General features: G+C 36.7%; 2 protein-coding genes across 3 annotated transcripts; both read right to left on the bottom strand.

Annotated features, from left to right (window-relative positions):
- Window positions 1–1,629: 1,629 nt before the first annotated feature.
- On the bottom strand, window positions 1,630–6,584 carry LOC145907982 (atlastin-3-like). 2 transcript variants are annotated; one of them, XM_082995135.1, is made up of 17 exons: window positions 6,485–6,584; window positions 6,158–6,360; window positions 5,874–6,008; window positions 5,436–5,591; window positions 5,316–5,372; window positions 4,962–5,196; window positions 4,580–4,755; window positions 4,456–4,524; window positions 4,192–4,392; window positions 3,942–4,010; window positions 3,663–3,881; window positions 3,488–3,550; window positions 3,211–3,423; window positions 3,065–3,145; window positions 2,844–2,996; window positions 2,706–2,777; window positions 1,630–2,591 (listed from the first exon to the last, which is right to left on the bottom strand). In XM_082995135.1, exons 1-17 carry the CDS (start codon window positions 6,525–6,527, stop codon window positions 2,220–2,222), a joined length of 2,517 nt encoding a protein of 838 aa, XP_082851261.1. In that variant the 5' UTR covers window positions 6,528–6,584; the 3' UTR covers window positions 1,630–2,219. The 2 variants fall into 2 exon arrangements, with proteins under 2 accessions (XP_082851261.1, XP_082851262.1); XM_082995136.1 differs by lacking the exon at window positions 4,192–4,392.
- Window positions 6,585–8,203: 1,619 nt separating this feature from the next.
- LOC145907976 (uncharacterized) lies at window positions 8,204–13,281 on the bottom strand. The gene is made up of 17 exons (XM_082995128.1): window positions 12,766–13,281; window positions 12,439–12,641; window positions 12,153–12,287; window positions 11,732–11,887; window positions 11,606–11,662; window positions 11,281–11,515; window positions 10,905–11,080; window positions 10,780–10,848; window positions 10,520–10,720; window positions 10,296–10,364; window positions 10,017–10,235; window positions 9,707–9,769; window positions 9,424–9,642; window positions 9,278–9,358; window positions 9,057–9,209; window positions 8,919–8,990; window positions 8,204–8,804 (listed from the first exon to the last, which is right to left on the bottom strand). The coding sequence occupies exons 1-17, from the start codon at window positions 12,806–12,808 to the stop codon at window positions 8,433–8,435; spliced, it is 2,523 nt and encodes an 840-aa protein (XP_082851254.1). The 5' UTR covers window positions 12,809–13,281; the 3' UTR covers window positions 8,204–8,432.
- Between the last annotated feature and the right edge of the window lie 9,446 nt (window positions 13,282–22,727).

Raw genomic sequence — 22,727 nt, 5'->3', positions numbered from 1 at the left:
GTTAATGGTCGATTAGCGGCTGGGGGCGGGTGATTGGAAGCATTGGCCATGTTCCTGATCCATACACCAAGAAGAAAACCTGATCAGGATTCGTGGCGAGGATATCCTGGGTTAAACCTCGATGTGGTAAAAAAAGATGAGCAATTGGCAACATCATTTAAAAAGCCCTGACCCATCTAGATTCGTAGCCGAGATATTCTGGATTCGAATCTCGGTGTGGTCGAAAATTTAAAAAAATAAAGAATTTTTACCTGTATTGACTCACGTTAAAATCGCATCGCATAACTTGACGTTTTTTCTCTTTACCGTTCACGATAATCATTCTGTAGTTGTTTGCGATAGGTATTGTGAAAAGGGACAGCACAGTAACCGATCTAGAATTACCTTCCATAGAGGTTACCGATTCTTGTCTGTTCACGTGAAGGGCAGCTATCGCGCAAACAACTCAAAACACTGCAATATTTTATTTGGTATCTATTATCGTTCAATCAATATTATGGCATCACTGACGATAAACAGTACATCAGTTAATGTGAAACAATCGTTTTGTTGGCAAGATTTTTTACAGCAAAAAAGTTCTTCAGTCCGTCGCATTTTTGTTAAAAACCCTTTACATAAAATGCGCTTGAATTTCTTCTGACGTTTTTCCCTTGGTGTCGGCCCGTAAAAGATTTGGAAAAACAAGAAACAAGCATGAAACACTGTCGCTTTGTAAAAAGTACTACCTCGCGATATTAATAAATTCATAGTGTATGTTGATGTTTGTGTGAAACACATGCACTGGTAAGCAACCAGTCAACTGCAGGTACGCGTTTGAATCAATTTTCTCAGTCGTACAAATACTACACATTTGTTCAAAATTTATTTCTTGAAATCTCAACGCAATCTATTTTGTTCGTTCGCGTGGCATTCTCTTGCGATTGTTGGCGTTTGCGTTATCGCGCAAAACACCTTTTGTTGTTGCTCAACCATTTTGTCAAGTTATATCCTCCACATCGCGACAATGCGCAGATCTTCTTCAATAACTTGTTTCCTACCGAGATTCTGGAAACTTACGTTAAGCAGTCGTTTGTATTCAAAAAAACAGTTTCTGCCTCTTTGCTGTGCTCCCTTTTTACCCTTTACCAAATATACAAACTCCTGTACCGTTTTGTTCTTGTGCGTTTCGGCGCTTTGTAGGGATCATAAAAGTACAGTCAGTCAGTTTATTTCCGCGAATTAAAATAAAATAAAGTAATGTGCATATTTTGTGTAGAGCGGGTGATGCTGACTATAGGACACAAAATACTTTGTCAACCGCCAGCACCACTGATTTCTAGGAAGCAGATATTACGCTAGTTTCAAAAGAAAACAAAAATAATTGCATTGGCGAATCGTTGTGAAAACTCATTTTGCGAAAAAGAAATCATCAGTTTAAAATACAGCCTGAAGCGAAAGTAATTTTCTTATCCAGTATAATCAAATAGTTAGCTTTATTTTATTTCAATTCGCGGAAATAAACTGACTGACTGACTGACTGACTGATCACAAAAGTACGATATGATTCTCCATGTTGTCAACAAAAAATACAGAAATGACAATTCTTATCTTCCTGACACAATTAAATGAATGAAAAAGTCAAAAAAAGCAGCGAGAGACCTTCATAAATCTGTTTATGTCGATAATCCAGCACGAAATGCATTTCACACATCCCATAGAAAGCAGCAACACAAAACCAATTTCACAAGCAACGCACAAAAAAAACAACGCAAATCTTAACCAAGTTAAGATCATCTTTCCCTATAAACTGCATCTTGCCGATCACATAATATATATTTTTAACTACGACATCTGGGCACGGTCGCCATAACCTCCTTCTGACCGATTTGCTGGCGAAGGCGTTTGAGCGCCTCTAGTGGGCTCAGTTCTCTTTTTAAGGCCTGAAAGCATATCTTGCTCGGCGAGTGAAATGTTAAAGTTAGCGCCAGCTATATTAATTTTATTGAAGCACGTGTGGTTTAGGATCTGTATTTATTGCTTACTTTATACATGCACATGTTATGACAGCTACAATTCAAACACATCAAATGTAAAGCAAAATGGTCGCAAATTATAAACAGAATAATTATGTACAATATATTATACAAAACGCTGCAACACAATTCAAAGCCAATTAGCAAATCAATTAGTCAAACTACCAATGTTAAAACTAATGTATATCAAGATGTACAGTTAAATCTTTACGCAATAGTTTTTAAATTGGTAAATTTAGGTTTATATGAACCTATTACTCGCTTGAGCGACCATTCTTTCGGTTTTGTGGCGAAGCGCATTTTCTGCACATCCGCTTGGATAAACCAGGATTCAAACCATAATTTAACATTCCTGAAGAAAACGTGGACGTCTTTAAGGGTTTGGATATAGATTGTTTGGTGAAACAAATTCACTTTTTCCCATTTTGCTAAATTAGATTTTAATTCCGAATTTAGTGCTTCATGTTGTTCCTCCCTAATATCAGTTGGTAAGTTTTCTGTGAAAGCCTTGCCTATGTTTTCCACTTCGTCATAACATATTCCCATCTGGGTACCGGTCATTTTTGTTCCAGAAAGCATCTAACAAAGAATAGGAGTTTTAAATAATATTTCATTTACACAAGTTTGGCCAACAAGAGGTATTGTTGTGGAATTTATAAGGAGTGGAAAAGTAAATACGAAAATATTTCCCACCCATTGCATTTTTTCATTCCATTTTTTCAAAAGGAGTTGTAATAGAACTGATGGTCTTTTTCGTTGAGAATTCTGGCATAAATGGACAAGCATATAATTATTAAATTACAAATAATTTACCCAGTACCTAATTCTCACCAAGTACAATTCATTGTATTTTTGTTGTGTTGCTATCCACTTTTTAACTGTTGCGGTTGGACAAAGAGATAGTATTTTCTCGGTATTTGGCGAACTTCTCCATTCATTTAAACTTTTCTCGGAAATGGAAAACAAGGCTTCAACTCGAATCATCTTAAAAATTGTTCTGCAATAATCTGTTTGGCAAATGAACAGAAATGATTTATTTTGTGTTTACTTACCGATGTTGTATCACCAATATTTTGCTTGCCCAAAGAATGAATGCTTTGCATTGCCTTTTCCAATTCAACACGATTCTTTGTCTAGGAAAAATGCATGTAAGTGCTTATATTTCTGCAGAAATGAACACAGGAATGTAATGCCCCACGTATTCTTTTAATTTATATTCAACGTCATTTTGATCACTGGAGGTTAAAAACTGGTAGTGTTTAACGACGTTGTCCATCGCAGAATCAAGTTTTCGTTTGAAATGATCCTGCCACGTGGCTGGCAGGTTCCCCAGATGATCAACAACAAAATTGTCCATCGTTTTAGTTTTTGTACTTAGGACGTTTCTCTCAAGCATGCCTTTACTTTTGACCTATGTAAGCGAAAAGGAAAAAATGCAGCAGGCCTTTGGCTTTTCATGTACAAATTTTTCTTACCTTTTCTTGAAAATTTCGAAGCACATTTTCAGATTCCTTCAAAAGAGCGATAGCAGTATTTACCTACAATATACACAGTTACTTGCATTGGACGTGGCATAAAATATTCGTAATTGCTGCCTCACATTCTCTCGCACAGTGTGTGTGTGTGTGTAAAAAGTTTGTTTGGTTTTACCTGTTGTAGTTCATTATCCTCCAAAAATACCCTTAATAATAGGTCAAGTTTCTTTTCCAGTTCAATCAGCAGTTCTGTTTCAAAAGTTTTGTCAACCACTTTGTCGCCTGCAGTGTCCTTGAACAGTTTTATTGCGTTGTTTTTTATTTTACCAAACTCTTCCTTTATTGTATCAGCACACAAAAAGCAACATTGTTTCACGTGTCTTCCGTATATTCTCTAAAGTCATTCGATTAGCGTTCAGCTATTTGTAACGTACTGTTCTGTATGCACACAAACCTTAAACTCATCAAGGCATGCATCGAAACAGTCTTCCATCAACAAGCGGTATAGCTCCCACACACCTTCCTGTGCATAAAAGGAGAACAAAAAATGTTTCGTTTTGTTTGAACAAAAGTCGAATGAACCAGATATTATCTAATCATCCTAATGCCAAAGTGTTTAGTTGACAAAACAATTATTTTTATAAATATAAATGCAGCACAATACTGCATTGCCAACAACTTTAACATTTGTACAGCCTATATACCCTTGAAATATTGTTTAGATTTTCAGCAATAAAGATTCTTTCTTCAAGACTCTTTTTCAAGTCAAGTCGACTTTGTGAAACAAAGTGTTGTAATTCAGGCTTTAGTGTGGTGTTAAACATTCTCATCACTATATTAACAATTTTTGAATGCGTATTTTTCAAAACTTCTTTGGACATGTATTTGTTTTTAGTTAAGGCAACCTGAAAAACAGACATTCTTGAAAGTTTATAGCAGTTATGATTAAGCGCATGTCTAGGACAGACCTGTATTTCTGTGTAGAAAAAATCTTCGCTGCTCTTCACAAGATTTGCAACAATTGTGGTTGATAATGCCTGAATATAATCTTAAAAGTGAAAGAAATAGTTTCAATAATGACAGACAAAAAACCTGTAATATTCCCTTCGGATCCAATAGGTTTTTTTCAATTTTTTCCGAAATTGCCATTGCCATTTTGATAATATCCTCTCCTTTGAGCGTCGTATCATTAAGTTTCTTTACTTGGATTTCCTCAAACATTTTTTTTAGTATATTATCAGTTGCTTCCAAAAACATTGAGTCAATATCTGTGTTTAACAAACCAAAACAAACCGACAAAACTGTAATTGATGTGAGGTAACTGTCATTTAATGATAAGTGTTGGAGAAAGACAGAAATACATAAGTTGTATCAGAAATATTGGGATATAGCAAATAAAATATGGTGATTCGTTTTTCAGCTTGTGCATTTGGTGAAACATTTGGCATAAAAATGCATAAGAATATATACATACCTTTTATACTAGCTTTAGTGTTTGTTTCGTTTCTCCATGTTATTTTATTTCCAGGGTGCGGAAGCAAAGCGCAATTTACTTCTTTGAAAGATGTTTGGATATTTCTGCATAAAGATTGATGCTCTGCAGACTTTTTTTTATGTTGTTGCATTGCTTCATTTAGATGAAGTTTACCACCTTCAAAACCGAGTTCATAATCTACGTTTGACCAATCCCTCACAAGAAAGACCAACGTCTACCGATTTTAACAATACATTGTTAATGGTTTTGGTGAGTTAAAGGCAAGATTCGTCGCACAATATTACTTAAAAGCAACCATCTTATATTTGCATTAATTAAAAGCAACCATCTTACCTGGTAACTTTCACACAGGTTTGCACCAAACACATGCCTTCCACAATCTGAAAACCTCTAAATGCAAATATTAGATAAAAAAGTTAGTTAAAGATATTATTTATATATGTAAAAACCGACCTTCAGTTTATTTAAATCTGACAAATCTATCATGCACGTTACATTGTAAATCTGACATGAGCTTAGAAAAGTACTTAAACAGAACAAAACAGAATCGGAAAACTCCGAACTTTTCGCGTTAAAAACTCCTTGTGTATCCATGAGAAACACAGCTATCTGTAGATCCAAAAACATACATAATAATGCAGTATATTATTTCATGTGATTGTGTAATGCTGTTGTTGTTCATGCTGTTGGTAACTACAACACTAAAGAAGGGACTTTAGCCTAAGGGGCCCACAAGGTGAAACTACACATTACAGATTAAAAATCGTTTCCAACATATTCTATTCAACATATTTATTACCGTGAGGAAGCCTAGCTGGATAGCTAGTAAAACGTCGGTTTAATTGTGCCAGAAAGACAGATTATTAAAATAAATTCTATTCAGCTGCAAACCTTTTGGTTTTCGTTACTTTTTAGCCAAAACGGTTCACTCCAAACCAATATTCCTTCAGTGTGAGACTCAGTACCCGGACGCCATTCAAAATTCTTGTTTAACTCGGCATTTTGGTCGTTCTTCCACTCGTCTTTCTGTATCAGAAATTCAAGTTTAAAAGAAACTGAGGCAAATTTAACAAAAAACGCATCAAAAATATTCGGAATCATAATGCACAAACTTTCTTTGAATGCATTTGACGGTGATGCCCTGTTTGATAAAATATATTGTCATATGAACTAACCTGGTTTTTCACAAGAAAGTCCAAGTATCTTGATACCAAGTTCATAAAAAAGGACTTTCCCTTTCTTAAGCATCCTGCAATTGAGTAGATTGCAACAGGGGAGTTTCGAACATCGTTTCTTCCAAACACTTTTTCGATTTTATTTTGGTCAATCACGTGCACATATTCCTTGTTTACTTCTTTCTTCGTTGTTATTGTAACCGCTTAAATACGACCAGACTAGTTTAAAAATTTTATTTAGTGTAGTTATTAAGAAGAAAGTCATTATACATCAACATATGCTAGGGTAGATAATGTTTAATACTACATTTGCATACAGTTACTTACCACAAGGCGCACTTGGAAGCGCTTGCTGTACGCTTCGGAACATGAGATCACTTCACAAAATAAAGCTCCTATAACTAATAACATGAAGGGTTTAAATAAAAGTTTTTGACATATCACATAAACATGGGTATCCCAAGCTAGAGTTTTTTTTGCCAGCAAGCGATTTGCTGTTGTGCAAAATTTTCAACTTTAGTCGACAGAGCACAGTGGCCCTACGTGTCCATGATAATATAATAAACTGATGATTTTTTCGATGTCGATTTAAACCCGTCAAAAAAAGCGCTTCCACTTAGCATGGATGCAATGACAGTGAAACCTGAAAATGTCATTTATAATAAACATGCAAATCATCTATGCTTGACCTCCAGCAAAGTTCTTCAATATTTAAATTCCACCACTGCTATAAACTGTATATAAGTTGTAACAATAAACACAAAACGCGAATTGTACCGCTAATTGAGTCTTATGTCAATCAAAATTACAGCTGTAACCAGTGTTGGTGGCAAAAAGTAGCACAACGACATCATACAATAATCACAACAAATTTGCAGTATATTTTGCAACCCTGTCAGCTCACTACTGAAATACAGCAATGAAAAACTAGTAGGTATTTCTTTTTCCGTCCCCAAACCTACTTCCCTTTCGCGCAAACCAGCTCTGTCGAAATTAAGGATACGCTTGACTGCATGACGTGGGTGACTGTACAAAACCACGTTCAAGATCACATTGCGCAGCTGGATTTCCTCGGTCACGATCATATACCACCAACACGTCACCGATTGGCATTAAAGCTATGTAACCAATATGTTTTCAATCATGAGCCGTAGACAAGGCCACTGTTTCTACATAATAGGTCCTACAATGATCTTGTATGTGAGCAGTCAAGCAAGACATCCAATTTGTGGTGACTACAGCACAGTCGCCGTCAACCATTGGGTACAAAACTATGCGCAACCCGCGGAAAACAAACCAACATGGAAGTGCTAAGAAAAACTTGTACCAGCCATAGGGCGAAAAAAACAACTATAAAAGCAATTTCAAGCACTTCTTGTCTTTCAATGTTTTTCATTTATTGATGCTATGTGACAAAGTTAACAACCTAAAAACCGGTTGCATTTGTTTAAAAGCGAAGTGGTTTGAAAGCGATTCGAGTTCAATACACCTCATTTGAACAGGTTAAACGCGAGAACAATTGAGTGCGCCAGCGCTCCTCTTGCACATGAAAAGGGAGGAGCGATTGGGCGAAGCGAATTCGAATTCGTTCTTCACGTACAAACTTACGTGTGCAGAACATCTTAGATGCTCCATAACACGTTCAGCGAATCAAAACACAAAATCAATCACTCGGACGTGGGCGCTGTTGAGCTGTTCTAGTTATGAGTTAATGGTCGATGAACAATTGGCAGCATTGACCATGTGTTTGTCCCATATACCAAGAAGAAAACCTGATCGGGACACAAAACCAATTTCATAAGTAAAGCACAAAAAACACCTAAATCTTAACCAAGTTAACGTCATCTTTCCCTATGAACTGCATCTTGTCGATCACATAATATATATTTTTACCTACGACATCTGGGCACAGTCGCCACAACTTCCTTCTGCGCCTCTAGTGGGCTCAGTTCCTTTTTTAAGGCCTGAAAGCATATCTTGCTCGGCGAGTGAAATGTTAAAGTTAGCGCCAGCTATATTAATTTTATTAAAGCACTTGTGGTTTAGGATCTGCATTTATTGCTTACTTTATACATGCACATGTTATGACAGCCACAATGCAAACACATCAAATGTAAAGAGAATTATAAGCAAAATGGTCGCAAATCATAAACGACAAAATTATGTACAATATATTATACAAAACGCTGCAACACAATTCAATGCCAATTAGCAAATCAATTAGTCAAACTACCGATGTTAAAACTAATGTATATCAAGATGTACAGTTAAACCTTTAAGCAATAGTTTTCAAATTGGCATATCCAGGTGTGCATGAACCCATTACTCGCTGGAGCGACCATTCTTTCGGTTTTGTGGCGAAGCGCATTTTCTGCACATCCGCTTGGATAAACCAGGATTCAAACCATAATTTAACATTCCTGAAGAAAACGTGGACCTCTTGAAGGGTTTGGACAAAGATTTTTTTGTGAAACAAATTCACATTTTCCCATTTTGCTAAATTAGATTTTAATTCCGATTTTAAAGCTGCATGTTCTTCCTTCCTAATATCAGCTGGCAAGTTTGCTGTGAAAGCCTTGCCTATGTTTTCCACTTCGTCATAACATTTTCTCATCTGGGAACCGGTCATTTTTGTACCAGAAAGCATCTAATAAAGAGTAGGAATTTTGATTAATGTTTATTTTACGCAAGTTTGGACAACAAAAGATATTTTTGTGGAATTTACAAGGAGTGGAAAAGTAAATACGAACATATTTCCCACCCATTGCATGTCTTCATTCCATTTTTTCAAAAGGAGTTGTAATAGAACTGATGATCTTTTTCGTTGAAAATTCTGGCATAAATAGATAAGCGTATAATTATTAAATTACAAATAATTTACCCAGTACCTAATTCTCACCAAGTACAATTCATTATATTTTTGTTGTGTTTCTATCCACTTTTTCACTGTTTCCTTTGGACAAAGAGAAAGTATTTCCTCGGTATTTGGCGAACTTCTCCATTTATTTAAATTTTTCTCGGAAATGGAAAACAAGGATTCAAGTCGAAACATCTTAAAAATTATACTTCAATAATCTGTTTGGCAAATGAACAGAAATGATTTATTTTATGTTTACCTACCGATGTTGTATCACCAATATTTTGCTTGCACAAAGAACGAATGCTTTGCATTGCCTTTTCCAATTCAACACGATTCTTTGTCTAGGAAAAATGCATGTAAGTGCTTATATTTCTGCAGAAATGAACACAGGAATGTAATGCCCCACGTATTCTTTCAGTTTATATTCATCGACATTTTGATCACTGGAGGTTAAAGACTGGTCCAAGTAGTGTTTAGCGATGTTGTCCATTGCAGAATCAAGTTTCCGTTTGAAATAATCCTGCCACGTTGCTGGAAGTTTGCTCAGATGATCAACAGCAAAATCGTCCACCGTTTGATTTTTAATACTCAGGACGTTTCTCTCAAGTATGCCTTTATTTTTGACCTATGTAAGCGAAAAGAAAAAAATGCAGCAGGCCTTTGGCTTTTCATGTAAAAATGTTTCTTACCTTTTCTTGAAAATTTTTAAGCACATTTTCAGATTCCTTCAAAACAGCGATAGCAGTATTTACCTACAATATACACAGTTTCTTGCATTTGACGTGGCATAAAATATTCGTAAATTGCTGTGACATATTGATGAAACGTTTGTGTGTGTGTGTATTTCTCAGTCCGCCAAGTTTCATACCCTATTGTGTTTCATGTTTGACTCAACTTGTTTTCTTTTGCAATAAACTTGTTTCATCGTTTTTGAAAAATTAGGCTACGCTCTAAAGTCCTTTTAACAACTAAATAAAGAAAAAAATTGTTTGGTTTTACCTTTTGTAGTTCATTATCCTCCACAAATACCCTTAATAATAGGTCAAGTTTCTTTTCCAGTTTAATCAGCAGTTCTGTTTCAAAAGTTTTGTCAACCACTTTGTCGCCTGCAGTGTACTTGAACAGTTTTATTGCGTTGTTTTTTATTTCACCAAACTCTTCCTTTATTCTATCAGCAGACAAGAAGCGACATTGTTTCACGTGTCTTCCGTATATTCTCTAAAGTCATTCGATTAGCGATAAGCTGTTTGTAACGTACTGTTCTGTTTGCACACAAACCTTATACTCATCAAGGCATGCATCGAAGCAGTCTTCCATCAACAAACGGTATAGCTCCCACACACCTTCCTGTGCATAAAAAAATAAATCGAATGAACCAGATATTATCTATTCATCCTAATGCCAAGGTTTTTAGTTGACAAACAAAAATATTGTTCCTGCAAATATAAATGCAGCACAATACTACATTGCCAACAACCTTAAAATGTATACAACCAATATACCCTTGAAATATTGTTTAGATTTTCTGCAAAAAAGATTCTTTCTTCAAGACTCTTTTCCAAATCAAGTCGACTTTGGGAAAGAAAGTGCTGCAATTCAGGCTTTAGTCTGCTGTTAAACTTTCTCATCACTTTATTAACAATTTTTGAATGAGTATTTTCCAAAACTTTTTTGGACATGTATTTGTTTTCAGCTGAGGCGACCTGAAAAACAAATATACTAGAAAGTTTAAAGCAGTTATGATTAATCGCCAAGGACAGACCTGTATTTCTGTGTAGAAATCATCTTCGCTGCTCTTCACAAGATTTGCAATAATTGTGGTTGATAATGCCTGAATATAGTCTTAAAAGTGAAAGAAATAGTTTGTAATAATAACACACAAAAAACCTGAAAGATTCCCTTTGGATCCAATAGGTTTTTTTCAATTTTTTCAGAAATTGCTATTGCCATATTGATAATATCCTCTCCTTTGAGCGTCGTATCATTAAGTTTCTTTACCTCGATTTCCTTAAACATTTTTTTTAGTACATCATCAGTTGCTTCCAAAAACATTGAATTAATATCTGTGTTTAAAGATATTTTAAAATAGTTTCAAACCAAAACTGTAATTGATGTGAGGTAACTGCCGTTTCTAGACATAAGTGTTACAGAAAGACAGAAATAGATAAGTTGTAACAAATATACAGCAAATAAAATACAGTGCTTTGTTTTTCAGCTTGTGAATTTGGTTGTAATAAAAATGCATAAGAATAACAAAACATACCTTTTATACAAGCTTTAGTGTTGGTTTTTTTTCTCCATGTTATTTTATCTCCAGGTTGCGGAAGCAAAGCGCAATTTACTTCTTTGAAAGATGTTTTTATATTTCTGCATAACGATTGGTACTCTGCAGACTTTTCTTCATGTTGTTGCATTGCTTCCTTTAGATGGAGTTTACCACCTTCAAAACCGAGTTCATAATCTGCGTTTTGCCAATCCCTCACAAGAAAGAGCAACGTCTACCAATTTTAACAATGCATTGTTAATGTTTTTGGTGCGTTAAAGGCAAGATTCGTCGCAAAATATTACTTTAAAAGCAACCATCTTACTTGGTAACTTTCACAGAGGTTTGCACCAAACACATGACTTCCACAATCTGAAAACGTCTGAATACAAATATTGGATCAAAAAGTGAAAGTTAGTTAAGGATATTATCTGTATATGTAAAAACCGACCTTCAGTTTATTCAAATGTGATGAATCTATCATGCTCATTACATTGTAAATCTGGCATGAACTTAAAAAAGTACTTAAACAGAAGACCACAGAATCGGAAAACTCCGAATTTTTTCCGTCAAAGACACCTTGTGTATCCATGAGAAACACAGCTATCTGTAGATCCAAAAACATACATATTACCGCAGTATTTTTTCACGTGATTGTGTAATGCTGTTGTTGTTTATATTATTGGTAACTACCCCACTAAAGAAGGAACTTTAGCCTATCAGACCCACAAAGCGAAGCTATTGAAAATCGTTTATATTTATTACCCTGAGGAAGCCTAGCTGTATAGCAAGTAAAACGTCGGTCAATAAAAGTTACGTTTAATTGTGCCAGAAGAACAGATTAATAAAATAAATTCAATTCAGCTGCAAACCTTTGGGTTTTCGTTACTTTTTAGCCAAAACGGTTCACTCCAAACCAATATTCCTTCAGTGTGAGACTCAGTTCCCGGGCGCCATTCAAAATTCTTGTTTAGTTCGGCATTTTTCTCCTTTGTCCACTCGTCTTCCTGTATCAGAGGTTCAAGTTTAAAGGAAACTGAGGCAAATTTAACAAAATAAATGTACAAAACATTTTCGGAAATATAATGCACAAACTTTCTTTAAATGCATTTGACGGTGATGTCCTGTTTGATAAAATATGTTGGCATATGAACTAACCTGGCTTTTCACAAGAAAGTCCAAGTATCTTGATACCAAGTTCATAAAAAAGGACTTTCCCTTTCTTAAGCATCCTGCAATTGAGTAGATTGCAACAGGGGAGTTTCGAACATCGTTTCTTCCAAACACTTTTTCGATTTTATTTTGGTCAATCACGTGCACATATTCCTTGTTTACTTCTTTCTTCGTTGTTATTGTAACCGCTTAAATACGACCAGACTAGTTTAAAAATTTTATTTAGTGTAGTTATTAAGAAGAAAGTCATTATACATCAACATATGCTAGGGTAGATAATGTTTAATACTACATTTGCATACAGTTACTTACCACAAGGCGCACTTGGAAGCGCTTGCTGTACGCTTCGGAACATGAGATCACTTCACAAAATAAAGCTCCTATAACTAATAACATGAAGGGTTAAATAAAAGTTTTTGACATATCACATAAACATGGGTATCCCAAGCTAGAGTTTTTTTGCCAGCAAGCGATTTGCCGTTGTGCAAAATTTTCAACTTTAGTCGACAGAGCACAGTGGCCCTACGTGTCCATGATAATATAATAAACTGATGATTTTTTCGATGTCGATTTAAACCCGTCAAAAAAAGCGCTTCCACTTAGCATGGATGCAATGACAGTGAAACCTGAAAATGTCATTTATAATAAACATGCAAATCATCTATGCTTGACCTCCAGCAAAGTTCTTCAATATTTAAATTCCACCACTGCTATAAACTGTATATAAGTTGTAACAATAAACACAAAACGCGAATTGTACCGCTAATTGAGTCTTATGTCAATCAAAATTACAGCTGTAACCAGTGTTGGTGGCAAAAAGTAGCACAACGACATCATACAATAATCACAACAAATTTGCAGTATATTTTGCAACCCTGTCAGCTCACTACTGAAATACAGCAATGAAAAACTAGTAGGTATTTCTTTTTCCGTCCCCACACCTACTTCCCTTTCGCGCAAACCAGCTCTGTCGAAATTAAGGATACGCTTGACTGCATGACATGGGCGACTGAACAAAACCACATTCAAGATCACATTCCGCTCGTACATTGCGCAGCTGGATTTCCTCGGTCAAGATGCTATACGACCAACACCTCAACGATTGGCATTAAAGCTATGTAACCAATATGTTTTCAATGGTGAGCCATAGAAAGGTCCACTGTTTCCACATAATAGGTCCTACAATGATCTTGTATGCGAGCAGTCAAGCAAGACATCCAATTTGTGGTGACTACAGCACAGTCGCCGTCAACCATTGGGAACAAAACTAAGCGCAACCCTCGGAAAACAAACCAACATAGAAGTGCTAAGAAAAACTTGTACAAGCCATAGGGCGTAAAAAAACAATTATAAAAGCAATTTCAAGCACATCTTGTCTTTCAATGTTTATCATTTATCTGATGCAATGTGACAAAGTTAACAACCTAAAAACCGGTTGCATTTGTTAAAAAGCGAAGTAGTTTGAAAGCGATTCGAATTCAATACACCTCATTTGAACCGTTTAAACGCGAGAACAATTGAGTGCGCCAGCGCTCCTCTTGCACATGAAAAGGGAGGAGCGATTGGGCGAAGCGAATTCGAATTCGTTCTTCACGTACAAATTTACGTGTGCAGAACATCTTAGATGCTCCATAACACGTTCAGCGAATGAAAACACAAAATCTAATACCCGGACGTGGGCGCTGTTGAGCTGTTTTAGTTATGAGTTAATGGTCGATGAGCAATTGGGGCGGGTGATTGGCAGCATTGGCCATGTGCCTGACCCATACACCAAGAAGAAAACCTGATCGGGATTCGTGGCCAGGATATCCTAGGCTCAAACATCGGTGCGGTAAAAAAAAATATGAGCAATTGGCAACATCATTTAAGAAACCCCGAGCCATCTGGATTCGAATCTCGGTGTGATCAAAAATTCGAAACATAAAAAAAATTTAACCTGTTTTGACTCACGTTAAAATCGCATCGCATTCTCTTCACCGTACACGATATTCATTCTGCAGACATGATTTAATTCCAAAGTTCCTGTTAACGTTTGATGGAGACATAAGGCTTTTGTAAAAGTGTCTTAACAATACCTAATTGTGACGTAAAATACCTGGTCCGAGGTATCCCCGTGTCCGAGGTATCCCCGGTCTCCCCTATATAACCTGAAAGTGAAATAATTTTTCAAGAATTGTGCATTTTCCTTTATTTTTAACGATTAGAGTTCTCAAAAATTACTATTCAATTCCATCTACCAGTTCTGCAGCCTCCAAATGTTTGAAACTAAGTCTGTTGTGTGTGTTCTTTACCTACGACTACTGGTTTTGAATCCGCGAGCAGAGTTATTCATCAGTTGAAGAACACGTTTCAGTATCAATTAGCGTTTGTTAAATTGTCAAAGCGCGTAAATGACTTCGAGTTAATGTTTAAGAATGAAAACATGTGACTGAATTGTAGCAAGTTAGTTACCATAAAACGTGCTTTTGTGAGATAATGATAAATACTAGACTGACTGAGCGAGTAACTGCTGTGCTATAGGCAGTAAGTTAAGTGGCAGAGACTAGTTGGGTGGCAGAGTGAATGTGAACAGGTCACACGTGTTTAACAAGTTGCAATGAAAAGGGTCAGTCGTTGAACCGGATGCCAGAAGGCTGTGGGACTACTACAGGAAAGCCTCTGTCTGCATCCTTCGTTCCGTCCGACGTTCCAGAAGTATTCAATATTTCCTCTGAGTAATATTGGCGATTATTTACACAATTCTTCTAGCGCCAGAGGCTGAAAATCATACAATCGTATTAACGAATACGGAAATCGGCGGTCATTACAAGTCGAGTCTTGTGACGTGTTTTTTGCTGATCTGAAACTGATTTTGATGAAACAACACGACACAAATCATATTCGAGCTTGGTTTATTTGAACCCATTGCATTTCAGTGCAAAGTTGAAAATTAAATAACAGTTTATCACTCATTTTGCTATAAATCTTATCAACTTTTTCCTCAAATTTTTATCGTTCAATTGTGACGGTCATTTTGCTGTGGATTTATTGTATTAACAATTCAGTGCAGGACTTTTCAATTGGCTAAATTTATAAACCACATTAGAGAGTGCGCTGCAACGTGTCTTGAAACACATACATACCGCTCCACTAATGCCAGCACCTTGGGCGTTTGCTTAATATACGGATGAAATGTCAAAAAGCTACAATTAAATGGCCCCTAACTAATTTGCAAACGTTTTGAAAACCAAATTCACGCTGGTTAGAAACCCAGGGCTTGATGAATTGTTTGAAATAAAAACCGTACCCATTATTTCTATATAAAGTAGTGTAATTCTCGTAGGCACATACAAAGTGGGTTTAATATTAGAGATAATTTATCAGCATTCTGAATGAATTTACTAACAACAAGTTGAAATTAGTCGTACTAGTTGATACGTGCTTAATAGAAAAATTTGAAAGAAGATTAAGGCTATCTTATCTCTGATATTAAAGTTGTAAAACATGTAGCATACAACGATCGGCAAAGTATGTGGCACTTCACTTTCTGCATAGCTATATTTTTGGTCATATAGTCTGATCCTATTCGATTATGAATGATTCTTCCAAATAATACCTACAATTTTATTCTTACTAAGTTCCGTTTGACGGGGCACAAGACAGGCCTCGATAACTTATCTCTTGTTACATAGTAGTTCACGAGGCAACCATACAGAATACCAGGCACAGAACTGGGAAAAAAACATTTAAAAGTAAGAAAGGAAATGACAAAGTTCCGCGAAAAATTTCAACAGCATTTGAAGACACATACACTGTGTTTACGCTCGCGTTGGCACAGTTGTTCCCGGTGACGTAATGTCATGACTATTTGACATAGATTAAAATATAATTATCAATCCACATAGCATCAACCAACGATTTTCAAAAACAGATTGCATGAGACATATATTATCAGTATACGATATTTTGTGTTGTTTAAGTTCCTTGAAATCTTTATCTGGCATGTTGCAATCCGCTGGGTTTTTTCTTTTGTCAAGAGCAAGTTAGACGGTGCAAATCTAGAGGTTGTGTTGAAAAGGTTCAACTACATCTTCACGATGTTTCTCCAGTGTGGATCCGACGGTAAATGTTCACGACGCATTCCTTGCAGAAAAAGTCCATTACATATGTTGCAAGCTTTTTAATGATTTCTCCCTATGAGTATGAGTTTGAAGGTGAACATTTCTCTGGTTTTTCTGTCGAAATGTTTTTTCACATATATCACATTTGAACGGTTTTTCTCCAGTATGAATTCGAAAGTGCGTTCTGAAATTGTGTTTTTCAGAAAAAGATTTATTACATATGTCACATTTGAACGTTTTTTCTCCAGTATGAGTTCGAAAGTGCTTTCTTAGGTTGCAATTATCAGAAAAAAATGTATCACATATATCACATTTAAACGGCTTTTCTCCAGTATGAGTTGTGTTCTCAGACGAAAATGTGTTCTCAGACTGCCTTATACAGAAAAAGATTGATCACATATTTCACATTTAAACGGCTTTTCTCCAGTATGAGTTCGAAAATGAGTTCTTAAACTGGAATTTTTTTTGCCTATTTCGTCATTTTTGACACTATTTTTTAATCAATCAGTTCCTTATCGACATTTACTGAAAGCTGTAATGTGGGAAAACAAGGCGTTCATTACAAAACATGAACATCCTCCTTGAAATAATCGACGTATTGTCAAAAATATACCGACTGCACGAGGATATGTACACGTAGCCTTCTAAATGAGTGTTTAGCTTTAACTTTTAAGCGGAAAAATCTAATATCACCCTTACACAGCGGGAACTATATTGCTCTGCAACGACACCTTCCGACAAATTTAAATTCTTCCTTTGTAGGTTAATTATTTTAAATCACGATGCATTTCTTGATCTTGCATATAAATTCATGCGGGTTTCTTCTGGGATTCTGTAGGTTATATTCCATACTATCTTAAACACCTTTCATTACACTCTTTAACAAAAAAGTGAAGAACACTTCGTCGTAGCTCTAGATGTCATACGCTAAACCGTTCTAAACAGGACACAAAAGTTCTTTCGACTTGGTAATTTGCTGTGGTCAATCCTTCACTGTCAGAGTGTATAGGCCTAAAATTGGAACACCACGAAACTAAGCAAGACGGTGACCACTGAGACTTAAGTCGAAACAGTGGTCATCTGTTTGCATCACAAGTCAACAAGGCTAGTTAGCGAACTCTGGGAATTCGTCTGTAAATTTGCACTTGCACAAAAAGTATTACATTTTTTCTTAGGTAAACGGTTTCCTAGTGTGGTTTAGCTGCAGAATCATGATGAAAAAGAATTCAACAACAACAGGTTTTGTGCAAACTATCAAAAGGCGAAATCACGACATTGATTTCTTTAAATAAACGTTATTAGTTGCTTTATAAAATTCTGTACTGAAATCGTACGATTGTCGATATGACGAACGATATTCGATATGTTGCTTTATCGATGTTGAAGATTTGAGAGACGATGTTAGGAATTGCGCTGGCAAAAAATCTTTCGTGGAAAATATACGAATACTGTTGTAAAATTCTTTGTCAGTTTGTTTATTAAACATGTTGCGAAACATCAGAAAACGTCCTGATTTAAAGGAAGGTGACTCATGTTTTGTAATGAACGACTTGTTTTCTTTTAATTTCAAAAGAATAGTGTCATAAAATGATCAAATATGCGAAAAATATTCCAAAGCTTTATTTGTAAACAACACATGTGAGGACATATTTCAATGTCAAAAGTGTCACATTCAGATGTTAAAGATCTTCGTCATTAATTTCGTCCAGTTTTATTGCGTTGTGTTCACAGTGAGACGGATTTGTCAATATTTCGGTCTCTGAATTTGCCACTCCTTTGTACACCTTATACAATAAATTGGTTAAAAAGCACAACATGAGCATGGATTACACAGTTACAACAGTTGGCATAAAAAACGTACTGGAATACATTATAAAGATGTAATTTACCTGCACTGCAACAAATACGAGCAGTAGGATCACCACGATTCCCGAAAGCACGTAAAGCGTCAACTTTATAATTATGGTTCCGCCTGACGCTGACGGTTCTTTCTTTTTCCTCGAAACAAAGTTTGGCGGAAGTTCTAAACCGAAAGTTTGTCACATGCCAGTAGGGGTAATTAGATTAGATTATTAGATTAGATCAATTATTCATCAATGCTGCTTGATTTGTATTTGTAAATCAATCTACACTATTGCACAAAAGGTTGTTGATAGCTTTGGTTGTACGCTCAATACACCCTCTTTTACATTCAAATAAAAATTTGCAAAGTAGTTTTTACCAACGCAGTTTCCATCTTGGAGGCCCATGTAGGAAGGACATGTACATTGAAAACTACCCACTGTGTTTTGACATTCCATGTAGTCACCGGTGCAAGGTTTCTTCTGTGGGTCGCTACATTCGTCGATGTCTTCAAGGCAAAAGTGTTTTATTAAATCATAACTGAAATCAAAGAATAAAACCTTAATAAACCATTTTGAAAATGGATGGTGGCATAGGTGTGACAAGCCCTAACTGTACTGTATTTACATCATTACTATTAAATTGTTACGGAAATCCCCAATAAAACGTGATATTTTTGATGAATGAAACGCAAACTAAACTCAAGGATAACGTGTGTTTTAAAGCAGATGTTTAATTTTTTGTGTTGGTTGATATTGGTGAGGACTGACCTACTTTATCAAAAAGGTGATATAGGTAGTTATTTTTTATATGATCGCATTCTTTTCATAATCAGTTGAATGTTTCGTTTCAAATCACCAGTTGCCGAACAAGCAAACATAAGCAAGTTTAATTCTTACCAACACAAGTCCTTCCGTCCCCGGACATTCCTTCATTGCAGAAGCATTTGTACGAACCGAACGTGTTTTCGCAATTTGCGTTGACAGCGCACCCGGCATTCCCTTGCTGGCACTCGTTAACATCTGTTCAACAAAATATAACAAGCAATTTCTGAAATAATGCATACTTTTTCCATGCTAAAGTCGCCCGCTTTACAACCGCTTAACTTAGCAATTTCAGCTATTACATTGCGTGGGCTCACAAAACAGTGTCCAAAATTGTTGAATGCTTAATTGAAAAATGTGAACTGTGTTTTCAAACCTAACATTAACTATCGAATAACGATCACTATTTTGTCAGTACGAACCAGAACATAGCCCAAATTGAGACACGAAGCCAGTTAGACAAGGACATGAATAATTTCCTTTAGTGTTGACACATATGGTGTTGTCTGGGCAGGGAGCAGTGTTTGCTTCACACTCGTTAATATCTGCCCGAATAAAATACATAATTCCAAAATTGTATCATTAACTATGTTGACCTAAAATTAAAAAAAATCTAATATCATGAATGCTTGTTCTTGTTTTGTCGTCTAATCAAAATTACTGTTAATAGTGTAAGGATTCTGCAGCCGATTTTGTTTAAATGAATAAAAAAAGACTAGTGGCATACCTAAGCAGACTATTCCATTTCCCGAAAATCCATGCTCGCACATGCAAAAAAAACTTCCCTCAGTGTCAACGCATCGACCGTGTTGGTGGCAATTCGAAATCTCGCTAATGCAATCATCAACATCTGCAACAGAAGGTTTAAAATTTGTTGTTATTCAAAACTTTTGTTGGACGCTAAGAACAAACCGCGTAATGAATGCCTAAACACTAAATAACCAATTTAGAAGTAAACATGTTTTTTCAAAAAGTTTCGGAGTTTTTCACAATAAAATGCAACACAAGCCAAAAACCTACTTTCACATTCCATGTTGCTGTTTTTCTGGTAGCCTGAGACGCACTCACATCGATAACTTCCTTCTGTGTTGACGCAGACTGAATTCAAGGGGCATGAACTACTTCCTTGTTGCGTGCACTCGTCAACGTCTGGAAATGCAGACAGCCACGTAATTACTAACATTGCTGCAGATTACTCATTTACTGTGCTGTTCTTTCAAAATTCCAAAAGAGTTTTGTAACACTTTTAAAAGCTTTCGAAGCTGCAGATTACTCATTACATCACAAAAAAATTCATTGCCACTTTTCTATTGCAGATATAACAAACCACATAATTAAACAAAATACCTTGATCGCAACACAGACCGCTCCACCCTGGTTGACATAAACAACCTGAAGCAGTCGCAGTTGCTCCATTGTAACAAACCACTTCACAACTCTCAACTTCCTGCAGGGTCGGGCACTCCTCCCCTCCGCACGTGTTATTAGTGATCACTGATCTGTTCCTGACTTTATTGTTCGTCACACCGCATGTTTGTGGACAAACGCCCCAGTTTTCCCAATCCGATACAGTGCAGCTTACTAAACAAAAATTTGTCCTGCTGATTCTTTGTAGACAGAGTGTAATTTGGGTTTCGATTTCAAGATTTTGACACGAATTTCTGAACTGCTATTCAGCTATTCTGGGACAACATACCAGAACAACACTGAGAGTTGCATTTTTGTTCATCCCTGTGATCACCAACGCATTCCGCCCCGTTGCAGGTCTTATTCAAGTGAATATTTCTTTCCCGTACCTTAGAGCCTGTGCCGCAAGTTTTGTTGCATCTGGACAAATTATCAACCAATTTTTAGCATCATATAAACTTGATTATCACTAATTTATACATCCTATGAAGCAATGCAGTGTCAAACTTTGATAGTAATTGTTTTCCAGAAAATTGCCTTCAGAGAAAACGAATCATTACGGTAACATTTAGATAGGTACAAGAGCCAAAATAAATACTAACTCTCCCCAAGCTGACCACTGGCCCCACACACAATCTTCAGGACAACAAACATCATTGCACGTTCTCTCTTCCATGAAGCTGCCATTGCAAGGGGAACCACCGCATGTTTGCGTCACACTGACACTTCTCAACCTTGATTGCGTTCCTTCAAATAAACAATTTTGTTACGTTTTTTTTTCAATCTATGCCAGAAAACATACCAAATAACTACCAACCATTCTGGCACGTTTTGGAGCAGAGCGTCCAAACACTCCAATTGTTCCAGACACATTTGACTGGGCAACAATTTTGATTACAGATTCTGCAAATAATTGTTTATTGTTATAGAAGTAATGAGCAGTAAATTTTTAGCAAATTAGGAACAGGGAATCTAACAAATGGGAAGCTGAGTGATATCTGGTGCCAACACAAAATCGCCACATTCCCACTCATGACAAGTACCAAACACCATGCATTTCTATTCAATAAACACTTACTCTGACTCATATGATTGGCCTTCGCATTCGAATCCCCCATGCTGAGCTTCCACGTCAATTTTTCTTGATCTGAACCTGGATCCACCACTGCGGGTAACATTGCAGTTGCCCCACACACCCCAGTTACCCCAGACACAATCCACAGGACATGGGTGTGTGTTACACGGTGTTGAATCAATACCTAAACCATTGCAGGATCGTCCGCCACACGCTAGCTCCACAGAAACTTGGCGTTGACGGTGTTTTTGGCCTCCACCGCATGGGACAGAACACTCGCCGAAATCACTCCACTCTACCCACTGGCAGTCGATGGGACAGCAGTGAGTGTTACAGAATTGTGACGAGGTATCTTCGCCCAAACATCCTTGACCACCGCAGTCAGATGCAACCACAACCTGTCGATTGCGATATTGTGTGCCGTTACCACATTCAATGGAACAATCCTTAAATTTACTCCACTGTCCCCACTGGCAGTTAACCGGACAACATTGGGTGTTGCATCTCTGCGACTGCTCGGTTGGTCCTGTGCAATTTAAACCTCCATGCCTTACGTAACGAGCGATTTTCCTAAGTTTTGTTTGAGTTCCCCCACCACAACTTACAGAGCATTTATCGTAATTGCTCCATTCTCCCCATAAACAATCAACAGGGCAAGGCCGAGTGTTGCAGGATTGGTTAAAGAATGTTTCGCCCGCACATTTTGTGCCACCAAGTTGTTCCTTTACTTGCACCGATCTTGTTTTCATCATATTTCCGCCACCACAACTCACAGAACATTTTCCAAATTCGCTCCACGCTCCCCAGATGCAATGCATTGGACATGGGTGGGTGTTGCAACTTCTTATGGACATCGACAAGCCGGAACAAGCTAAACCTCCATGCCTGGAACTTACAGAGATATTTCTTGATCTAACCTGTGTTCCCCCTCCGCAAGAGACAGAACATGTCCCGTATTCACCCCACAAACTCCAACGACAATTGATAGGGCAAAGCTGAGAGTTACATCTACTTGAAGACTTCGAT

Source organism: Ascidia mentula, chromosome 7 (genome assembly GCF_947561715.1).
Source record: "Ascidia mentula chromosome 7, kaAscMent1.1, whole genome shotgun sequence".
Classification (NCBI taxonomy): domain Eukaryota; kingdom Metazoa; phylum Chordata; class Ascidiacea; order Phlebobranchia; family Ascidiidae; genus Ascidia; species Ascidia mentula.
The sequence above is the reverse complement of the archived record's forward strand: the minus strand, read 5'-3'. Positions and strand labels throughout refer to the sequence as shown.

Excerpts from the sequence above, each read along its gene's own strand:
- LOC145907982 (XM_082995135.1), bottom strand. The coding sequence starts at position 6,527 with ATGTTCCGAAGCGTACAGCAAGCGCTTCCAAGTGCGCCTTGTG. Across the intron at positions 5,592-5,873 it reads AAAGTAACGAAAACCAAAAG|ATAGCTGTGTTTCTCATGGA; the intron begins GTTTGCAGCTGA and ends TTGGATCTACAG. Across the intron at positions 3,146-3,210 it reads AATATAAATTAAAAGAATAC|ACAAAGAATCGTGTTGAATT; the intron begins GTGGGGCATTAC and ends CATTTTTCCTAG.
- LOC145907976 (XM_082995128.1), bottom strand. The coding sequence starts at position 12,808 with ATGTTCCGAAGCGTACAGCAAGCGCTTCCAAGTGCGCCTTGTG. Across the intron at positions 10,365-10,519 it reads ATCTAAACAATATTTCAAGG|GAAGGTGTGTGGGAGCTATA; the intron begins GTATATTGGTTG and ends TTTTATGCACAG. Across the intron at positions 9,643-9,706 it reads TTAAAAATTTTCAAGAAAAG|GTCAAAAATAAAGGCATACT; the intron begins GTAAGAAACATT and ends TCGCTTACATAG.